The 17,392-nt window shown below is 47.4% G+C and overlaps 7 protein-coding genes across 7 annotated transcripts; 3 read left to right on the top strand and 4 right to left on the bottom strand.

Annotated features, from left to right (window-relative positions):
• Positions 1-11: 11 nt before the first annotated feature.
• On the bottom strand, positions 12-1,544 carry EV420DRAFT_1640295 (Nin one binding Zn-ribbon like-domain-containing protein; the record flags this gene model as incomplete). The annotated part of the gene is made up of 4 exons (XM_060477085.1): positions 12-513; positions 564-1,078; positions 1,150-1,277; positions 1,325-1,544. 4 exons carry the CDS (start codon positions 1,542-1,544, stop codon positions 12-14), a joined length of 1,365 nt encoding a protein of 454 aa, XP_060333740.1.
• A 127-nt stretch (positions 1,545-1,671) lies between these two features.
• On the top strand, positions 1,672-4,723 carry EV420DRAFT_140598 (uncharacterized protein). The gene is made up of 19 exons (XM_060468999.1): positions 1,672-1,776; positions 1,843-1,988; positions 2,043-2,130; positions 2,182-2,335; positions 2,386-2,420; positions 2,469-2,531; positions 2,578-2,712; positions 2,767-2,865; positions 2,921-3,184; positions 3,236-3,263; positions 3,319-3,382; positions 3,436-3,551; positions 3,600-3,707; positions 3,760-3,829; positions 3,895-4,028; positions 4,076-4,118; positions 4,178-4,408; positions 4,460-4,590; positions 4,647-4,723. The coding sequence occupies exons 1-18, from the start codon at positions 1,707-1,709 to the stop codon at positions 4,562-4,564; spliced, it is 1,953 nt and encodes a 650-aa protein (XP_060333739.1). The 5' UTR covers positions 1,672-1,706; the 3' UTR covers positions 4,565-4,590; positions 4,647-4,723.
• Positions 4,724-4,807: 84 nt separating this feature from the next.
• On the bottom strand, positions 4,808-5,824 carry EV420DRAFT_140605 (uncharacterized protein). Its single transcript, XM_060469000.1, has 5 exons — positions 5,695-5,824; positions 5,525-5,639; positions 5,371-5,467; positions 5,204-5,321; positions 4,808-5,155 (listed from the first exon to the last, which is right to left on the bottom strand). The coding sequence occupies exons 1-5, from the start codon at positions 5,812-5,814 to the stop codon at positions 5,051-5,053; spliced, it is 555 nt and encodes a 184-aa protein (XP_060333738.1). The 5' UTR covers positions 5,815-5,824; the 3' UTR covers positions 4,808-5,050.
• A 99-nt stretch (positions 5,825-5,923) lies between these two features.
• On the top strand, positions 5,924-8,702 carry EV420DRAFT_1528294 (uncharacterized protein). The gene is made up of 5 exons (XM_060472502.1): positions 5,924-7,592; positions 7,643-7,815; positions 7,869-8,115; positions 8,166-8,251; positions 8,304-8,702. Exons 1-5 carry the CDS (start codon positions 6,089-6,091, stop codon positions 8,607-8,609), a joined length of 2,316 nt encoding a protein of 771 aa, XP_060333737.1. The 5' UTR covers positions 5,924-6,088; the 3' UTR covers positions 8,610-8,702.
• Positions 8,703-10,386, bottom strand: EV420DRAFT_1528293 (beta-glucan synthesis-associated; the record flags this gene model as incomplete). Its single annotated transcript, XM_060472501.1, has 9 exons — positions 8,703-8,970; positions 9,030-9,094; positions 9,183-9,261; positions 9,337-9,425; positions 9,481-9,525; positions 9,611-9,738; positions 9,761-9,791; positions 9,870-10,130; positions 10,192-10,386. 9 exons carry the CDS (start codon positions 10,384-10,386, stop codon positions 8,877-8,879), a joined length of 987 nt encoding a protein of 328 aa, XP_060333736.1. The 3' UTR covers positions 8,703-8,876.
• Positions 10,387-13,007: 2,621 nt separating this feature from the next.
• EV420DRAFT_1746280 (uncharacterized protein) lies at positions 13,008-13,990 on the top strand (the record flags this gene model as incomplete). Its single annotated transcript, XM_060480159.1, has 6 exons — positions 13,008-13,305; positions 13,342-13,437; positions 13,483-13,617; positions 13,728-13,766; positions 13,821-13,911; positions 13,961-13,990. Coding segments are annotated over 6 exons (687 nt in total), but the record flags the coding sequence as incomplete, so codon positions are not given.
• Positions 13,991-14,235: 245 nt separating this feature from the next.
• On the bottom strand, positions 14,236-16,311 carry EV420DRAFT_1528269 (beta-glucan synthesis-associated). Its single transcript, XM_060472500.1, has 10 exons — positions 16,239-16,311; positions 16,077-16,185; positions 15,817-16,024; positions 15,501-15,761; positions 15,262-15,444; positions 15,127-15,175; positions 14,964-15,046; positions 14,831-14,908; positions 14,688-14,752; positions 14,236-14,628 (listed from the first exon to the last, which is right to left on the bottom strand). The coding sequence occupies exons 3-10, from the start codon at positions 16,009-16,011 to the stop codon at positions 14,535-14,537; spliced, it is 1,008 nt and encodes a 335-aa protein (XP_060333734.1). The 5' UTR covers positions 16,012-16,024; positions 16,077-16,185; positions 16,239-16,311; the 3' UTR covers positions 14,236-14,534.
• Between the last annotated feature and the right edge of the window lie 1,081 nt (positions 16,312-17,392).

Genomic DNA, 17,392 nt, shown 5'->3' with positions numbered 1-17,392 from the left:
CGTGACGAAACCTATTTCCGCCTCCTACGCTCGTTAGGATTCTTTTTACCATACCCAATGATGGGCATGTCTCCGTCCATGCCTGCACTTCGCATGCTCCTTCCCTTACCTCCAGTTCCGGCACTCATGATCTCTGGAATCCAATCTGGATCCATCCAGCTACCCACAGCTACTCCCGTGTCCCCGCGGGCACCTCTCGCAAGCAAACCTTTCATCATCTTCGCCTCCTCACGCTCGCGTTTTCCATCGGCCCGCTTCTTTGCTCTCATGTACTCTGCCTGATCTTCTCGGAGGATTAGACCTTCACCAGGTCCAGTCTTGGCGGATCCAGCCTTGGGGGCAGGTATCGAGTACTTTGTTCCTCGAATTCTATATTGAAAGTTGGGCTTGAGATGTACTTGCATAGCTGGTGTATCAGGAGATGCGCTAGGATCAGAAATCGTAACAGACGCGCGCAGCAAGGATGGATTGCCACATGAAGGGCAGAATTTCTTTGACGAATCCTTGCATATTCTGTACAGTTTTTCAGTTTCATTGACAAACAGACAGCATATTCAACCCACTTGAAGCATGCATGACATCGTAACACCCAGCTCTTGACCTTCTGAATTCTCCTTCCTTCGGTACCGACAAGATTCAAACCCATTTGCAGTAGAACATTTTGCATTGCAAAATCGGCAGTCATGCAACCAACAGAAATCATTTCATCGGCTTTCTTTTTACCTTTCCGGCGAGAGGAATCAGAACTCGGAAGAAGATCGAGAGCTCGAGACTTGTGAATAGCGACATTTGCGGGGGTAATCCATTCGCCTTCGCCGTCATCTTCATCGGATGGATCATCATACAAAGGTGCTGGCATGCCTTCAGATTCCTTTGACGGGGGATGCTGAGGTGGGGGATTAGCTGTTGATATCGGTTGTAGTTCAACATCGAGGGGTTCCAGGTCCTGCGCGTCTTTGCGCTCTGATTGTTCCTCATCTTGTGATTCAGACTCTGTATCCGAGGGGGGTGGTTCGGAAGCATCCAAAGGATCCCTAGAGCCATCATCGTCACCAGGAGCATCGGTAAGGTCATTATTCTACTATCAGTAAAATTAGTACGGTGATTGCCATGCTGGTGGAACGTACTCGCCTCGATGGTGCCCTCCACAACTTCTAATTCCTGGTTGACCTTTTCCAACTTTGCCTTCTCATGCAGTGTGTGGGTCAGAGCCAAGACGCAGAGATCAGGATGAGACAAAACTGAGTAATCTCCAGTCTTTTTGGCCCACTGTATCACTGCAAACATTCACGTCACGTTCAGATAGTTGATCCAGGCTACACACCTGTAGCAAGACTTGTTGCACTGGGGTTTTTCACTTCAATTTTCACCCCATAATTCAATCCCAGTCGTTCCAGATGTTCACGAGTGTTTTTGTCCCTCAACTCTTCTATTATCTGGGGTGCTGTAACGTAGGTTTCAGCTAAACCTCGCAGAGGCGACAGGGATAGTAATGGGCCGGCATCGAGGACTAAACTTTTGCACTTGGGTTTGTCGTTTGCCATTGAAGGGAGGATGCTGCAGGAAAGAAGGAAAGATGAAGAAAAAAAATGGTTTATCTTATCTCGTCACGTCACGGTAACATCTATGACGTTATAGAAGCCTCGCGACCATCGGATTCAGATCATGCCAGCTGCCAGCCCCGCCTTCAAATACCTTTCTTGACCATGAACAACGACAGCGAGGCCACGCCTCTTCTCTCTGTCAAATATGTTCCTTCTCCTGATACATTGACCAGTCAGTATCTCCGCGTTTTCATTACGATTCCCATTTTGATTCCGTTTCTTTCAAACCTTCGGATAGAATTGGTGAAGCGTCTCCGTGCACTGACGCTAACGCTCTTACCGGTTGAGGTTTCTCCGACAAGCCTTAGCGAGCCTACTAGCCGGATCATCACACCCCAGGTCATTGCTGCGTATCGTGAATCGGCCGGAGATTTTGTTGAGGCGGTGAGTGAAACATCTTCTGTCGACGCGTTTTCATGGTTGAAAACATATAACCAGCTCCCATACTGCTTGCTTAGAGCTCGGGCAGAATTTATGTATGATGCCGACCATAACCCAGCTGATTACGGAGAGAACTATGGCAGAGGTGTGTTGTTGTCTGTGTGAAAGAAATCAGAATTTACAGCTAGCGGGACAGCTATCGCGTGTGAGGTGCTTGCTAGGAAAATCGTGCATCAGTCTCCACCAGATCGGGTCAATGCATTTATGTCGACGCGCTTCAAACATCGGCAGCTTGATGGAGACGAGAGTGACATGGCGAGTGCGCTTGAGATGGCCATTGATTCACATTGGTTCGTCCCCCTTGTATTGGACTACACTTTGACTAAATTACACTGTACAGTACTATATTCCTGTCCTCGACGGAAGCACAGGATGGTGAGTGCACTCGTTTACACTTCCAAGCAGCTGAACTTAAATCTTCAGTCGTTGGCGCCCTTTGGCGAGGCGACCTAATTCAGAAAAACAATGAAAACCTTGAGATTGAATGTATGCTTATTGGATTGGTATGGCGCTGAAGCTGAAGCCTGCACAGATGTTCCATACTCCGAAACCCATCTCGAAACGTTCTGGGGACATCTGGATCCGTCCCGCCTTTCAGTACCCAGATATCAAAACATCGTCCGCGTCATTGTCTGGTTCGTGCTTCTGTTTGTTTACTGCCAGACAGGTGAGGGCACCAACCAGTCGCCGAATATTCCCTGATATACATCCTTTCATACAGTTCGACAGCCAGCAGAGCGGCTAGACCCTCTCAACAATGCCCATCTAGATGGATGGGAAGACGCCTTCTACTTACTAGCACTATCTATAACTTTGGAAGGTTAGTCACCGTGTGTCCCTGAATTGTCATGAGGGCTAAAGTGTTATTGTTGCAGACGTTTACAAGGTACGCGTTGTGATACTCACACAGCCTCGCGGCGGCTGTTTAATGATTACCCAGTTCACGAAGCTTCTGACCTTTGTTACTTGGCGCGTATTTACGTTCTGGAACATGGTCTCCCTTATCACCGATTCACTCATACTTGCTGCATTCATTCTGCGCGTTGTTGCTATGCGTGTAACAAGCGACGAGGAACAAATCAGGTTAAGAATTGCGAGTTTTCAAGTCCTCAGCTTTGTATCTCCGTTCATTTGGATGAGTAAGTGTACTTCTCACCTGATTACGAGTTCGCTGACATTACCGACGCTAGAGCTCTTGACTGTCTTTGATGGCTACAAGTACGATTCAGCTGTTATCAATTCCTTGACGTGCATTATTAATTTCTGGGATCAGATACATAGGCACAATGCAAATATGTATCGCTCGAATGCTACAGGAATCAGGCATATTTTTTGCTGTAAATCGTTTGATGGATTCATTTGCACGACATTTTCTCTAAAATCAATCCAGCTACTGTCCGTCATGGCTTTAGGTTTTACACAGGCACTGTGGGCTTTGGACGCGGCCGATGGTCAGGCTAGTCCACCATCATCCGTGGTGAATGTACTGGTTCAAGCCCTTCTAGGGTACGTCTTTCCTCGCGCATTCGTCTTCGTCTTTACATATCAACGCAGGTCTCCAAATTTCGACATTTTCTCAAGGTACCAAATTATGTCAGTCATGTTTTTCGTCTCCTGGTTAACATATTGTTGTAGCTCAAGCGGCCTTGTGATGTACTACTTGTGAGTCCAATACTTAGATGCATTAGCCTTCCTTATCACTGTTTCGGTCTAGCTGGAACGTTGTGACGGCAATAATTCTTCTCAATGTACTGATATCCTTGTTCGCATCTGCATATCAGAATGTAAGCATAGTCCCTAACTCAATGGTCGATGACATCGCTGTTGTGCTGAGAACCATTTGGCGTAGATTGTTGATGACGCAGAAGCGCAATATCTGGCTTTCTTCGCTGGTAAAACAGTGGGAATGATCAGGGCACCTGATGTCTATGTCTACCCGGCGCCTTTCAATCTCATTGAAATCCTTTTCGTTACGCCTTTCGAGTCAGTCCCATCCGTTCATAATATCCTCTCTCGTTGAAATTTTCCAGGCACATCCCGGGCGTTCGTTTAAACGACAAAAACTACGCTAAAGTATGTTCTGACTCCTACTTCTCACTCTACTGGGGAAGGTTTTAACTTTCAGCTTGTAGTTAAACAGAGCTGTAATGCGGGTGGTTTTCATTATTCCTCTGACTCTTATTGCTCTATACGAGTCGACTCACGGACGCCACTGGGTAACGGATTGGCTACGCAGTGATAATGAGGGCGACGAGAACTATTCTCAAAGCAAGGATCCAGAGGCAGATGCTGAGGAGGATGGTCGCAGGATAAGCAAGATCCCCTTCGAAGAACTGATCAAGGCCTTCCCCAATACTGCTCAGGTAAGCCTTTTCTCGAAGCCAGCATTCGAACCTAATTCAACGTGGATACAGTCGAGCGAGGAGTTACTTCTGAACGAGATCAATGGATTGAAGAAGCAGCTGAACGCTGTTCTACAAAAATTGGATGGAGGCGGTGCCAGCGTGAAAGGAGAATAACTGAAGGGGCCAACAAGAGTACATTGGTTTGCCGCGGCTTATGGACTTTGGGTTGTAAACTTATATTCCTAACGTTTGCCAGGCGAAAACGGACAGGAGCGCGGGTCCACTTCTGTACCGAGCTGATGCTGGAGCCTATCATCTTACGAATACATTTTCTTGATTACTGACCCGCGGATAGGACCATGGATACATGGGTGCCCGCTTTGTTCTCTGGTGTTTCAGCAGCTTGAGGAAATATCACCCTATGAACTAGTCATCTATGTTGGATGTACTACAAGGAAAGAAATGGTTTATTTCTTCCGCCGGCTCCATCTCAGAAGACCTCTCTGACCCCACACTCCAGCATGCGTCCACTGTTTAGGGTCGCTTGGTTGACGCGTCATATGAACGGCATGTCTATATCTCGAACCCTTTTGGAGTATGATTTTTGGGGCTGGATGATACTCGGACATAAAAGGCAACAAAGTGGGAGCTAGAAAACTGTCATGACTCTGATGTAGACTGGCGGGTAAGCTGCGTCAATACACCCATTGACTGTATGAAAAAAGGCCGGATCTCGTTAATTTCCATGGAGCAAAGGCGCGTTAACTGAGATAATGTTAAGATCGGACTGAGCGATTGAATGATAGAGCGTACCATTAAATCGCTGTGATCAAGCTGGCGTAGACCTTCTCTACTCTTTGCCTGACGAGCCTCGCGTATGTCCTTGAGCAACGAACGTAGACGATCAGGGTTTTGTAGGTCATCCGATGCACTGTCACGTTTGTCAGATGAAAGTCCAAGCAGGTAGCCACGGTACATACACATCAAGTAAAACTTTGGCGATTTCGGCAAATCGGAAAGGTAGGCTACTGAATTCCTTCCTCGTAGTTTCCTCGGTCAGTCGATCTTGCAAGTATTCTAGTGCATATTCATCTGGATTGGAAGAGAACGTAGTGGCAATGACCGCTCACGAACCTACGCTTAGCCAATCTGGCGCGACAATATGACATTTCCTCTTTGATTTTAGATTCAAAGCCATCCAAAGAGGAATTTTGGCTTTATGTGGGGGTCGTAGCGGCCCATACGCGCCCTTGTAGCTCCTCAGTTACAACTAATGAAGTACGCGTTCAAGAAGACAAAAGTACCGAGATGAAAGCGGTTTTTTCCATGGAAATAAGAGGTATAATCTCAATAAGCTCCTGGCACGCGATGAGCTCGAGCTCAGGTGGTGTGACAGACGTTCGCAGCGACTGAGGCAACGACATGAGGGATAGAAGGAGGGTTTATTTGCTTGTCATCAGCTTCTGGCTGCGGTCATGTGATCGACGCGTTGGTTGGAATCATGGCTGCCACAGGCGTCGTTCGCCACATCACAGCTTCGAGGCCGCCCTTGAATTCAAATAGGAATCTACACCTCTTCACCTTACTGCCTCACCGGTCTCGCAGTTATCCTCCACATTCTATCCTTCACTCTCCCTCATTTCGCCATCATTCGCCATCGCAGCTACAGCAGTATTTCTGCTCGCTGCAATCTCAATTATGCTCGGGTCTCGTACGAAAAAGGTCACCTCCTATGGAAAGCGTAGGCAACGCGTCGTCAATATCACATCCGAAGAAAGAAGGCGTGGAGGGTTCGACTTGGATCCAACAGAGCCCAAGTTAGGGACAGTGGTTCCCAGCATCAGGAATAGGGAAAACATTGTACCACTGGTTATCAAGGGAAGAAAAGTATCGTCGCCAAAGGTAGTTATACCGCGACTGAAGAAGCGTTCACCCAAAACACCTCCAAAACGGATAGGCTCGTTGTTAGACACCCCTGCCCGGACTCCGTTGGCGATATTCCATCCAAATGGACCCGGATCCCCAGCTATCTTGCCCAAGCAACGGAAGCCATTGTCCCCGACGGCACCGTCAGGGCTACGCAAACCGTTCTCGCCGTTCGTCGAAATGGATATTACAGTGGTGGATGACCAAGGCCAGACGTTGAAGAAAGAGAGGAGAGTCTCGCGGACAACTGCCAAACCTGCCGATGACTCTGATAGTGATTCTGTTGTCGTCGTCGCGGTGCGAAAACCTCGACGGCTAAGGAATCGTGTTGTTGTCGTTTCGGATGATTCTGGTTCCGAGGTTCGGTCGGGATCCGATAGTGATTATTCCGTTTCCTCTTCGTATAGTCCCCCTCGAAAGCCAAAGTCAAAGCGTCTTGGCCAACCAAAAGTCAGGAATGCACAGAAAGCTGTGGCTAGTGGCCAACGCGATGCCACTCGTAACGCAGAAAGTCAATTCCCTAAAGCACTTCCTCGTCCGAAGGCAGTAACCGACCCGTCTAATCCATCGAGCAATCTACCGAACACCCAAGTCTACATTGACCTCACGAGAGACACCCCTCCATCAATACCAGCGCCTGCCCATTATCAACCTGGTATTTTACCGATCCATAAACCTCGTCAACTGACTCCCGTTCGACCGGGAAAAAATAGACTTTTTGCTCCTCTCTCTCCTCCTTCCCCAACGACAACCTCTGAACTTGATTTCGACTTCGACGACCTGTCCATAGGTGAGGGTGACCTTGGCGCTGCCGATACCCCTGCACCTAGTGTGCCTGACTACCTCCGTCCTCTTTTGAGGGAGTGCAATCAGGAGGCGTATGGACTACACGAATTTTCCGCGTTCATATCTACATTCCCGTTTGACCCTATTTTGTCGTCACCTAATGGACCATCTTCCAAACCTCATTTTCGCAAAGTGGGCGAAGCGAGTTATTCAGAAGTGTTCGGAATTTGTGACGTCGTTCTTAAGGTTATACCTCTGAGAGACGAGTCAGCTTCTACAGACGGACCACCTGCGGATGTCGATCAGCCTGCGCCTACAGACGTCCGAGATGTTCTCAAGGAAATCATTGTCACACGTGCAATGGGCGAGGTTTATGACGGCTTTGTGAAGCTATTGAAAGCGTACGTTGTAAAGGGACGTTATCCGGAGAAGCTTCTGCACCTCTGGAACGAGTACAACGAGCAAAAAGGTTCAGAAAGCATACGTCCAGGTTCGTTGAACTTTCTAGTTAAATATGCCCCAAACCTAAAAAATTCTCAGATACGTTCACTTTGTCCCAGGTTTATGCTATTGTGGTGTTACCGAATGGTGGCCCAGACCTTGAGTCTTATACTTTTAGAAACACGACAAAGACAGGTTGGCGACAGGCTTGCAGTATATTCTGGCAAGTTGCAAAATCCTTGGCGCATGCAGAACAACTGGTGTCTTTTGAGGTGAGCTACAGACATCTTAAGCGTCTTGTTATGTTAATAATAAAGACCGCCAGCATCGAGATCTTCACTGGGGTCAAATTCTTGTTAAGGATCTTCCCTTGCCGACTGCATTGCCTCTTCAAGCGCAACCTCTGAACCGGAAGCCTGCTAAGAAAGCTCGCCCACCGATGGATGACAAGTGTCATGGTGTGCAAGTCACTTTGATTGATCTTGGACTATCTCGTATGGACGCTGGAGACGGTTGTGGGGGCGAGATGATTCATTGGACACCTTTCGACAAAGAAATATTCCAAGGCGAAGGTACGTTTTCCGAGGCTACCCCGAAGTCATCCTAATGCGATCCACCTTAGGTGACTATCAATTCGATGTTTATCGAATGATGCGAGACCAAAATAATGGCAAATGGGAACCCTTTCTGCCGTTGACAAATGTTATGGTGAGTTCGCTCAATTGGTTTTGAAGGACGTCAGACTGATAATACTTCTCAGTGGCTCCATTATCTATTGGTCAAGCTTCTTCGCTTTAAGGGAATCAAACCTCCAGTACGCCGAAGCCAGGCAGTTTCTCCGGCGTCAAACACTCTTACGGAGCGGGAATGTTACGAGTGCCTCATAGATTTGGAGCAGTGGTTAGGGCAATGCCTCACAACCGCAGCAGCCAGAGTGAAGCCCGCCAAGAGCCGAAGGAAAACGGTGGTCCCGGACAAGAGCGAGTCGAGTTTGAATCCCGTATGCGCTGGTGAAGTCGTAGAATATGGCATCAAGAAAGCATGGATCAAACCTATTTCCCGATGAAACGTTGGAAGCCATCTAAGTGGATATCTTGCTATCTATTTTCCCGTAGATGCTGAGTTTTTTTTATTTAAGTAGATGTAAGATTGAATGAGTCCTCTATGTAAATGTACTGTAATAGTCCTATATATATATCGATACAGAATGCGGTGTGCGTGTAACCGACAAATGCTAAGGTAGTGAGGGTAACGAAGGATATCATCGCTCCAGCGATTGCAATGCATTACTGTCGTTAACGTTGTCCGTGATGTATACAAAAATAAATGAGATCTAGCATCCGTCGACAAGTGAATTTTTAGGCATGGTCTGACCGTAGTCATCGACCCATGTTGTTAAATTGGGGTTGTGGTACGCCTCATTGTAACTGAGGAGTAGGTTTGTCATTAGTATAGTAGGCATGGACAAAATGCAAATAGAACGTACGTCGCAATATACTCGGCTGTCGGGTAATCTTCCGGGTCACATCCGATGTTGATGTTATCCGGGTCCTGAAAAAATAGTGACGAGTTAGACAAACCAATTGTAGATGTAAAGACGTTGAATCTAACCTGGTAGACCCGAATATAATCTACCAACATAACCCGCAGGGAACGTGATGTGATCTAGATCGACTTCTCCGAAGTTGGTGGACATGCCCAAATTAAGCCATGATGTACTGAACCGGATTTGTCACATTTTTGTGCGTCTAGTAGAAATAGTGTACTGACCATAGGCTCCTGTGGTACAGGACGAGCAGAAATGTTCCGTGGCGGTATTTGCCCCGACCCCAGCAGCGTTTATTGTCCAGGCGAGTTTGCCATCGTTGATCCAAGAAATGTACTTGTAAATGGAGTTAGTATTTAAACTTTAACGGTGAATGACGAAGAAATCTTACAGCGTTATCTGAAGCGTAGCCTTCGAAACAAATGAGCGGTACGGTCTGTCTGGAATCGTAGATGATTCACCTGGTTTATACTACGACTCGATGAGCGGGCTAGCAATAAGAATAGCTTGAAATAGCTCACCTCCAAATCCGTAGATGGCAAGCATCCAGATGCTAATTGATAGCATTCTTGGTTCGTTTCGCGATACAACGAGGTTGCCTGCTGGGTCTTCCCACCAATGTAGGTATTGAGCTTGGATATAGTAGTATCTGCGATGATCAAGTATCGAACTATTGTCCCAAACGTATCCGGCGTCAAATGGCTACGAATGTATTAGCTCATTATTGGGGTATTGCGGTTAAGAAGAGATGCACGTACTGCCCACTGTCCGGATTGTGACACTTGACCCTGTCCCGTCGCTGACTTGTGCCTCGAATACATCGATTTCAGGGGCGGCCCGTCCAACGTAGGTACCGTCACTGTGCTTCGGACCTGGATGACTTTGTCCATCACAGGTGCACCGCGACAGTCTCTGCCCAGGCAAGTATGATAGCACGTAGTTGGCGTCTTCAGCACCACTTGTTTGAGCTATTGCCGGTAGTCCGTTGATTGTCTGGTTAGGCGCTGTGCCAACGTCGCAGCTGTCGTACGTGTAAGGCCACTGTAGGAGGTTTTCATAATTGGTTTTCGGAGAATGGAAGAATGATGATAGAATGACTCACCATGCCGTCAAGTGATGAACCATATCCTGCACGTCCTAGATTTCCCATAGCCCATACGGCAGGCCATAGTCCAACAATGTTGTTGATTCCCGGAAGTTGGACGGAAGAAACGAGGTATCCGCCAGTAAAACAGAACTTGTTCCTATGTTTAATTGCTATGAGAAACCATTGAGAAAGGACGGGCCAATTTACCATGTCTGCACGAGCCCTGCAAATAGGCATCAATTTTAACGTCAAGAGGTACAAGGAAACTTCTTTTACCTCCTTGGTAATCAAGGCCATGCGTCTCTTTTTGCAGATAACGTAGAACGAGAGAACCGTTTCTTTGTAGTCACAAGCGGCTGGGGTCGTACCATTCCATGTGTATTGTTTGCTGTGAAACGGTGAGGATTGAAGAACTTCTCCAGCAACACGACCTGGCAAGCGCACCCAATAATGAAGGTCGACAGCCTCCCAATAAGGATCATCACCTGGATAAAATGTTCTCCCATCTTCCTCGAATTCATCAGAAAAGACGAGACGCCCATTCCTTCCCGTCTCGCCATGATTGAAATATTTGGCATCCTCTGGGGTGTCCAAGTCCGATGAGTCCAAAGTTTCCTATTTCTGGAACCTAACGATCGCATGGGCCGGCGGGTCATCAAAAAAATATGATCTTTAAATAACGCACCTGTCCCGAACGCATTGATTCCCATGTTCAAAGCTGCAGACTCGTCCTGCTTCTCGTACATAAGTGATGATTGGGTAGCCGACGCTGCATGGGGGAGAGGGGGGTCAAGAACACCAAAGTACGAAAGAATAATACTTACAACATGCCAGCAATGCTCCGGCAAGGACAACCAAACAACCAATATTCGCGATTCCTCGACTGGAAAAAAACGTCAAGCCCTCCATCCTCTGTTGAATTCCCTCGGACTAGCGCAGGATTATGTAGCTCATCGTCTGCTTCTGTTACGTTTGGTGACAATTCTGAGCCCCATGCCCGTGGATCCGCAGAAAGTGAAAACTGCCAGCAATGCAGTTAGCTGGTCATTCTGAACCAAATCTAGGAGCAGGCACCTTGTTTGATATTGATAAGCTACTAGAAAAGGTCGAAGAAGGGTATGGCGATGGCAGCTCTCCCTATCAAATAAAGTCAAGCTGCGTAAGCTGCGGAAGGACCATATAAATCCATACCCATTCTGATTCCCGTCGGAACGTCTGCGATGGACCAGCCGAGTGAAGGAGACTTGTAGTGGACGTAGTATCAAACCTTCGTGGATAAGACATGAGCAGGCAAAAATAAGGAATGAAGGAGGGTTAAAAGAGAGAAGGAGTATCCAAGGTCGGAATCAGGCGAAAGTTGGCGTTAGCACGCTGCAGCTTCTGATCTTGCGTGTATTTCGAAAACCATTGCCTCGACTTTACCCGACAAATTCTAAATTTGGGTCAGCAGCAACCACTCCACGCGACGCGTTCGATCTAAATGGTAACAAACCTTCTCGATCATCGCGACCTGGTAACCATTTGACTAGACCAGCTCCTTACCGGCATCTCCTACATTTCCGGGATCTACATTATTGGAGGTCGTTGTGTCTCCATAGTTGTTCTATTATCCAGCAATCCTTTGGAAAAGATCCATCTGTTCACACTCCAAAAAATGGCACTGGGAACGGGCATAGCCAGTGGTGAGCACGGGAATTTCAGTACGCCGAAAATGTTGGAACTCCCCTGTCAAATTTATATTACGTAACTTCGACACCCTGAGAATCTGAGTATTTGTCTCAAGCATCACAAAAGAGCATCAGCTATTTTTTTTTCTTGTTTTTTTCAGTCTTTTGTAGCTAGGCCTGCAGGTTGTACTCAACACATCTAACAGAAACATCCAAGGAGATCTTTTGGGGTGTTGGAGTCTCGTTGAACATTGAACGACCACATCACCGTTGGCCAAGGGACCACTCCATACCTGCCGTACATTCTCTTCTTGCCGCCCTGATATAGGCCGCCGCTTTCCCAAGCAAGTCCTGATTCACCGCGATCACGATCTTGTTTTTCGCAATAACATGAGATAATATCTGGCTTATTGGCTGGACAAGTCGATACCAAGATTAAAGGTGACTTGAATGTCGCCCAAATCCAAAGTGAGTTCGTCGTCTTTGCCAATTTCACTTGTGTGTACCAGAGACATCACGGAATATACACCGGGGTATGTACAGGACAAACAAGCATGGGCGTCGGCGACAAACGCACGGCGAAGCTTAATCAAATCGGGAGCAGTTCTACAGGAAAGAAGAGCACGGACTTCTTTCTCTACGGCGACCTTGCAGAATCGGCAGAATCGCCACTCGCGTGGAATCTCGGGGCGAGAACGTTCTCCCCAGCGCAAGACTTCGACGATAAGGACAGACAAACTTGTGAGAGCCTTGCGATGAGCAGGACTTGTGGCGGTGAGATAAGCATGAAGGGCTAATATTTTCTGACGGCAGACTTCAGGGACGCGCTTCATTGACAGTTGAAGAATAAGTAGACCCGCTAACCCTGGAAGCAATCTTTATATCATCAAGACAGACCATCTCTACGGATGCAATCAATACAATAGTAGCTTACTCTTATAAAAGGTTGCCTTGGACACGACGGAGCAAGGCGAGCAAGCACTCGTTAAAGATCTCCAAGCTCGGATGTGGTACGACTCATGGATTCTCGCAACAGGCAATTCGTGGTGATCCTAGATGTCAAAGAGCGGAGACCAGTCGTTGTATGACGAGCTCTGCAAGCATTCTAAGTCAGCGAGGGTGGTACACATGGTGCCATAATACTCCGCACCTGTTTCCGCATGAATGAACGCTAAGGCTGTCTTAGAGTGGACACTAAGCGCTGGGCAAGTGTCCGAAGAAAAAGCACTGGACATACGCCGAAGCTCTTCTGACACCGCAACATCGACGTCAGGGACAATCTCATACTCAGCAATAAGGGAAGTATCAGCTTTGGCCATAACTATGATAGAGATGGGCTTCGGGTGCGAGAGCGAGAGACGTCCAAAGGTTGCCGGTGAGCCATCGGCACCGCATGCTGCAGATTCCTGCAGGGCGCCCTTCCGCCCCTTCGGACGAGAGATAGATCAGAGCGACGTCATCAGTACGTTCAACGTGAGAGATGCGAACTTCATTTAAGATGACATCGTCAGGGTGGTCTGGGATGATGAAATCCGAGAAATAGACGTCCCACAGGGTCAGAGAGAGGGTCTCGGCGAAAGCGCCAATGGCGCAGGTGATTATCTGTGATTATATCAGAGCATGGCGAACATGAAGGCAGTATACAGAACTTCCCTGATCCTGTACATTGGGCAGTATGAAGAATCCAGAGTTGTTGAGGTCCGATTTCCACGACGAAAGCCATTCTGCGACCGAGGAAATTTGCGTTCCTCCGTCCAACGGAAACCAAGGATCAGTGAGTAGCTTCGGCAATTTCCGGGAACATCGAGATTCTCTATCGGGTTTAGGAACAGCAGCAAGCAAACTGAGTAGCCAAGCGCGTTGTAGAATCTCAATCGTTTCAAGGCAATATGGAAGAACTGAACAAGGTCCTCTGTGGGAATAGTGAGTACATCTCGTTGATTGATTCCATCAATCAGCTCAGGTGTTGGCACGAAGGCGATTCTTACCACGGTCGACAGCATCAGCGTGGAGAGAGCGGAGGGAAGACCACAGCAGAATTACTATCTGATCCGCTAGCTCCGATAAGGTCGGACATCTTTTTCAAGGTGGAAGCAACTTAGATGTGAACAGACAAGGGATCGGGCGGATTCGCGCGCTTACACAACGTGTCTCTAAAAGTCCTCTAGTAATATTGGAGGAAATTTGGGACGAGAATCACTTTACTTTCACACTAGTTTCCATATGTAGGAGCCAGACGCGCAACCGCACAGAGGTGCGCAACCGATAATTGATGCAAGTTCCACTACATGCGCCGGCGAACTTTTTGAATTCCCCGATGTGATTCAGAGTCGCTGTCGCTATCTTCTGGTAGTGTAGAATAGAGATCGAGGAATCTTAGGTTACCATGACTCGCCGATGAAATATTGGAAGCCATCTAGATTGATAATTTCACTGTCTATTTCTGCATGGATCCTTTCGGATTTTGGGGCATAAATTAATCCTCTACGTAATGCGGTAGCCCTATATATACATCGATACAGAATGATGAGTTGTGTATAACCAAATCTAAGGAGGTGAGGGTGAGGAAATAGAGGATATCATCGCTGGTGGGTAAAGAATGGGCGGAGTGGATTCCAGCGATTGCGATGCATTACTGTCGTACATAATGCATAATGTGTCGGCCCATGATGAATACAAAATAAATTAAATCTAGCATCCGTCAACGAGTGAATTTTTAGGAATGGTCTGACCGTAGTCATCGACCCATGTTGTCAAGTTGGGGTTTTGGTAAGCCTCACTGTAACTGAGGAGTAGATTTGTCATTAGTATAATAGGCATGGACGAGATGCAAATCGAACATACGTAGCGATATACTCTGCTGTAGGAAAGTCTTCCGGGTCACATCCGATATTGATGTTGTCCGGGTCCTGAAAAGAGGGTTAGAAAATCATATGACCGTGAAGACGCCGAATATAACCTGGTACACCCGAATATAATCTATCAACATGACTGCAGGGAATCGTGAGGTGATCCAGATCGACGTCTCCGAAGTTGGTGGACATGCCCAAATTAGCCATGATGTACTGGACCGTGTTTGTTAGAGTGTTAAGCACCGAATGCCAGAAAAAGTTTACTTACCATAGGCTCCTGTGGTACAGGACGGGCAGAGATTTCGGTAGCGGCATCTGCCCTCATGCCAGCAGCGTTATTGTCCAGGCGAGCTTGCCATCGTTGATCCAGGAGATGTACTGAGCGAATGGAGTGAGTATACCAAACTTCAAAAATGAATATCGAAGAAAACTTACAGCGTTATCTGACGCGTAGCCTTCGAAACAGATGAGCGACACAGTCTGTCGGGAGTTGTAGTTACTTCACCTGGTTTATACTGTAATTCATTCAGCCGGAGAGGGACAAGGTCAGTCTGGAAAAAGCTCACCTCGAATCCATAGATAGCAAAGCACCCAGATGCCAATTGATAGCAGTCTGGATTCGTTTCAGATACAACAGAGGTTGCCTGCTGGAACAGTCCACCAACATACGTGTTGAACGTGGATACACTACTGTCTGCAATAATCAAGTTATCCGTACTATTGTCCCAAATGAATCCTGCGTTAAACGGCTAGTAAAAGATTGGTCCATCGTTTACACATCATGGTTAGGGAGAGCTGCACGTACTGCCCACTGTCCGGACTGCGACACTTGACCAGTGCCATCGCTGACTAGTGCCTCAAATACATCGATTTCTGGAGCAGACCGTCCAACGTAGGTACCGTCACTGTGCTTAGGACCTGGATGACTTTCCCCGTCACAGGTGCACCGCGACAACCTCTGTCCGGGCAAATATGATAATGTGTAGTCAGCTGCTGCTGCGGGTAGTCCATCGATTGTTTGATTAGGTGCTGTGCCAACGTCGCAGCTGTCATACGTGTAAGGCCACTACAGACGGTTTTCATACTGTGATAAAAAAATTTGACACTGATAAATAACGTACCGTGCCGTCAAGTGATGCACCATATCCTGCGCGTCCCAAATTTCCCATACTCCATACGGCAGGCCAAAGTCCAACAATGTTGTTGATTCCGGGAAGTTGGACGGCCGAAACCAGGTATCCGCCGGTAAAACAGAACTTATTCCTATGTTTGATTGTATAAGACAAGCACTGAGAACGGACGGGCCAATTTACCATGTTTGTACGAGTGCTGCAAATCACCATCAGTCGTAGTATGAGACGAACAAGAAGACTTCTTTTACCTCCTTGGTAATCAAGACCGTGTGTTTCTTTTGCAGATAGTGTAAGAACGAGAGAACCGTTCTTCGTAGTCACAGCCGCCGGGTCGTACCATTCTATATTATTGGTTTGCTGTGAAACAGTGAGGATTGAAGAACTTCTCCAGTAAAAAGACCCAAGCACACCCAATAATGAAGGTCGACAGCCTCCCAGTAGGGATCATCACCTGGATAAAATGTCCTCCCATCTTCCTCGAATTCATCAGAAAAGACGAGACGCCATTCCTTCCCATCGCGCCATGAATTGAAATATTTGGCATCCTCTGGGGTGTCCAAGTCTATTAGACCAAAGTTTCCTATTTCTGGGACCTAAAGATAGAATGCGCCAGCAATCATCGAACGATCCAAAATAACGTACCTGTCCCGAAGCATTGACTCCCGGACCGAGGCAGCCGACTCCCTCTGAGTCCGTACAAAAGTGGCGATTGGGTAGCCAACGCTACATGGAGTCAACGACGTCATGCACGAGAGGAACTTAAAGGACAATGCCTACAACATCGTCACCATTGCTCCGCAAAGAACAAATAGACAACCAATATTCCCGAGCCCCCGAATGGAAAAAATGTCGAGTCCCCCATTCGTCCATTATCCTACCCTTCCGGACTGTAGGATTATGTAGTTCATCGTCGGCTTCTGTTACGCTTGGCGACAAATTTGTTCCCCATGTCAGCGGGTCCGCAGAAAGTGAATACTGCCAGAAATGCAATTAGCTGACCGTTGTGAACCAGAACTTAGTAGGAGTGAGTACCTTCTTCGACAAAGATAAGCTAGGAGATGGTCGAAGCAGGGTATGGCGATGGCAGCTCTCCCTATCAAATAAAGTCAAGCTGTGTGTAATGGACGATATGAAGCCATACTAATTCTGATTTCCGCTGGAATGTCTGCGATGAACCCGCTGAGCGGAGGGGGACTTGCGATGGAGGGCGTAGTATCAACCTTCGTTGATAATACATGGTGCGCAGAAAGGAATAGCGGGGAGGTAAAAGAAAGAAGAAATATATGAGGTCGACATCGGCGAAAGTGGCTTTAACACGCGCAGCTACTCATCTTACTTCGAAACCCATTTCTTCACCTTCAGCCGATCGAGTCTAAAATTGGTTCAGCAGCAGCAATTTTGCACGACACGGGTAACCAACCTCCTCGATCGACGGAGGCACGACCTGGCAACCATCATTAATATTCGGCATACAGAAGACTTTGCTTTCTGCTCTCCGAGGACCCACCTTCTAAAGGACCAAGATTGACGTTATTGGAGGTCGCTGCGCCTCCCAGGTAATATT

This window comes from Desarmillaria tabescens, assembly GCF_030435595.1.
Source record: "Desarmillaria tabescens strain CCBAS 213 chromosome Unknown EV420scaffold_10, whole genome shotgun sequence".
In the NCBI taxonomy this organism is placed as follows: Eukaryota; Fungi; Basidiomycota; class Agaricomycetes; order Agaricales; family Physalacriaceae; genus Desarmillaria; species Desarmillaria tabescens.
The sequence above is the reverse complement of the archived record's forward strand: the minus strand, read 5'-3'. Positions and strand labels throughout refer to the sequence as shown.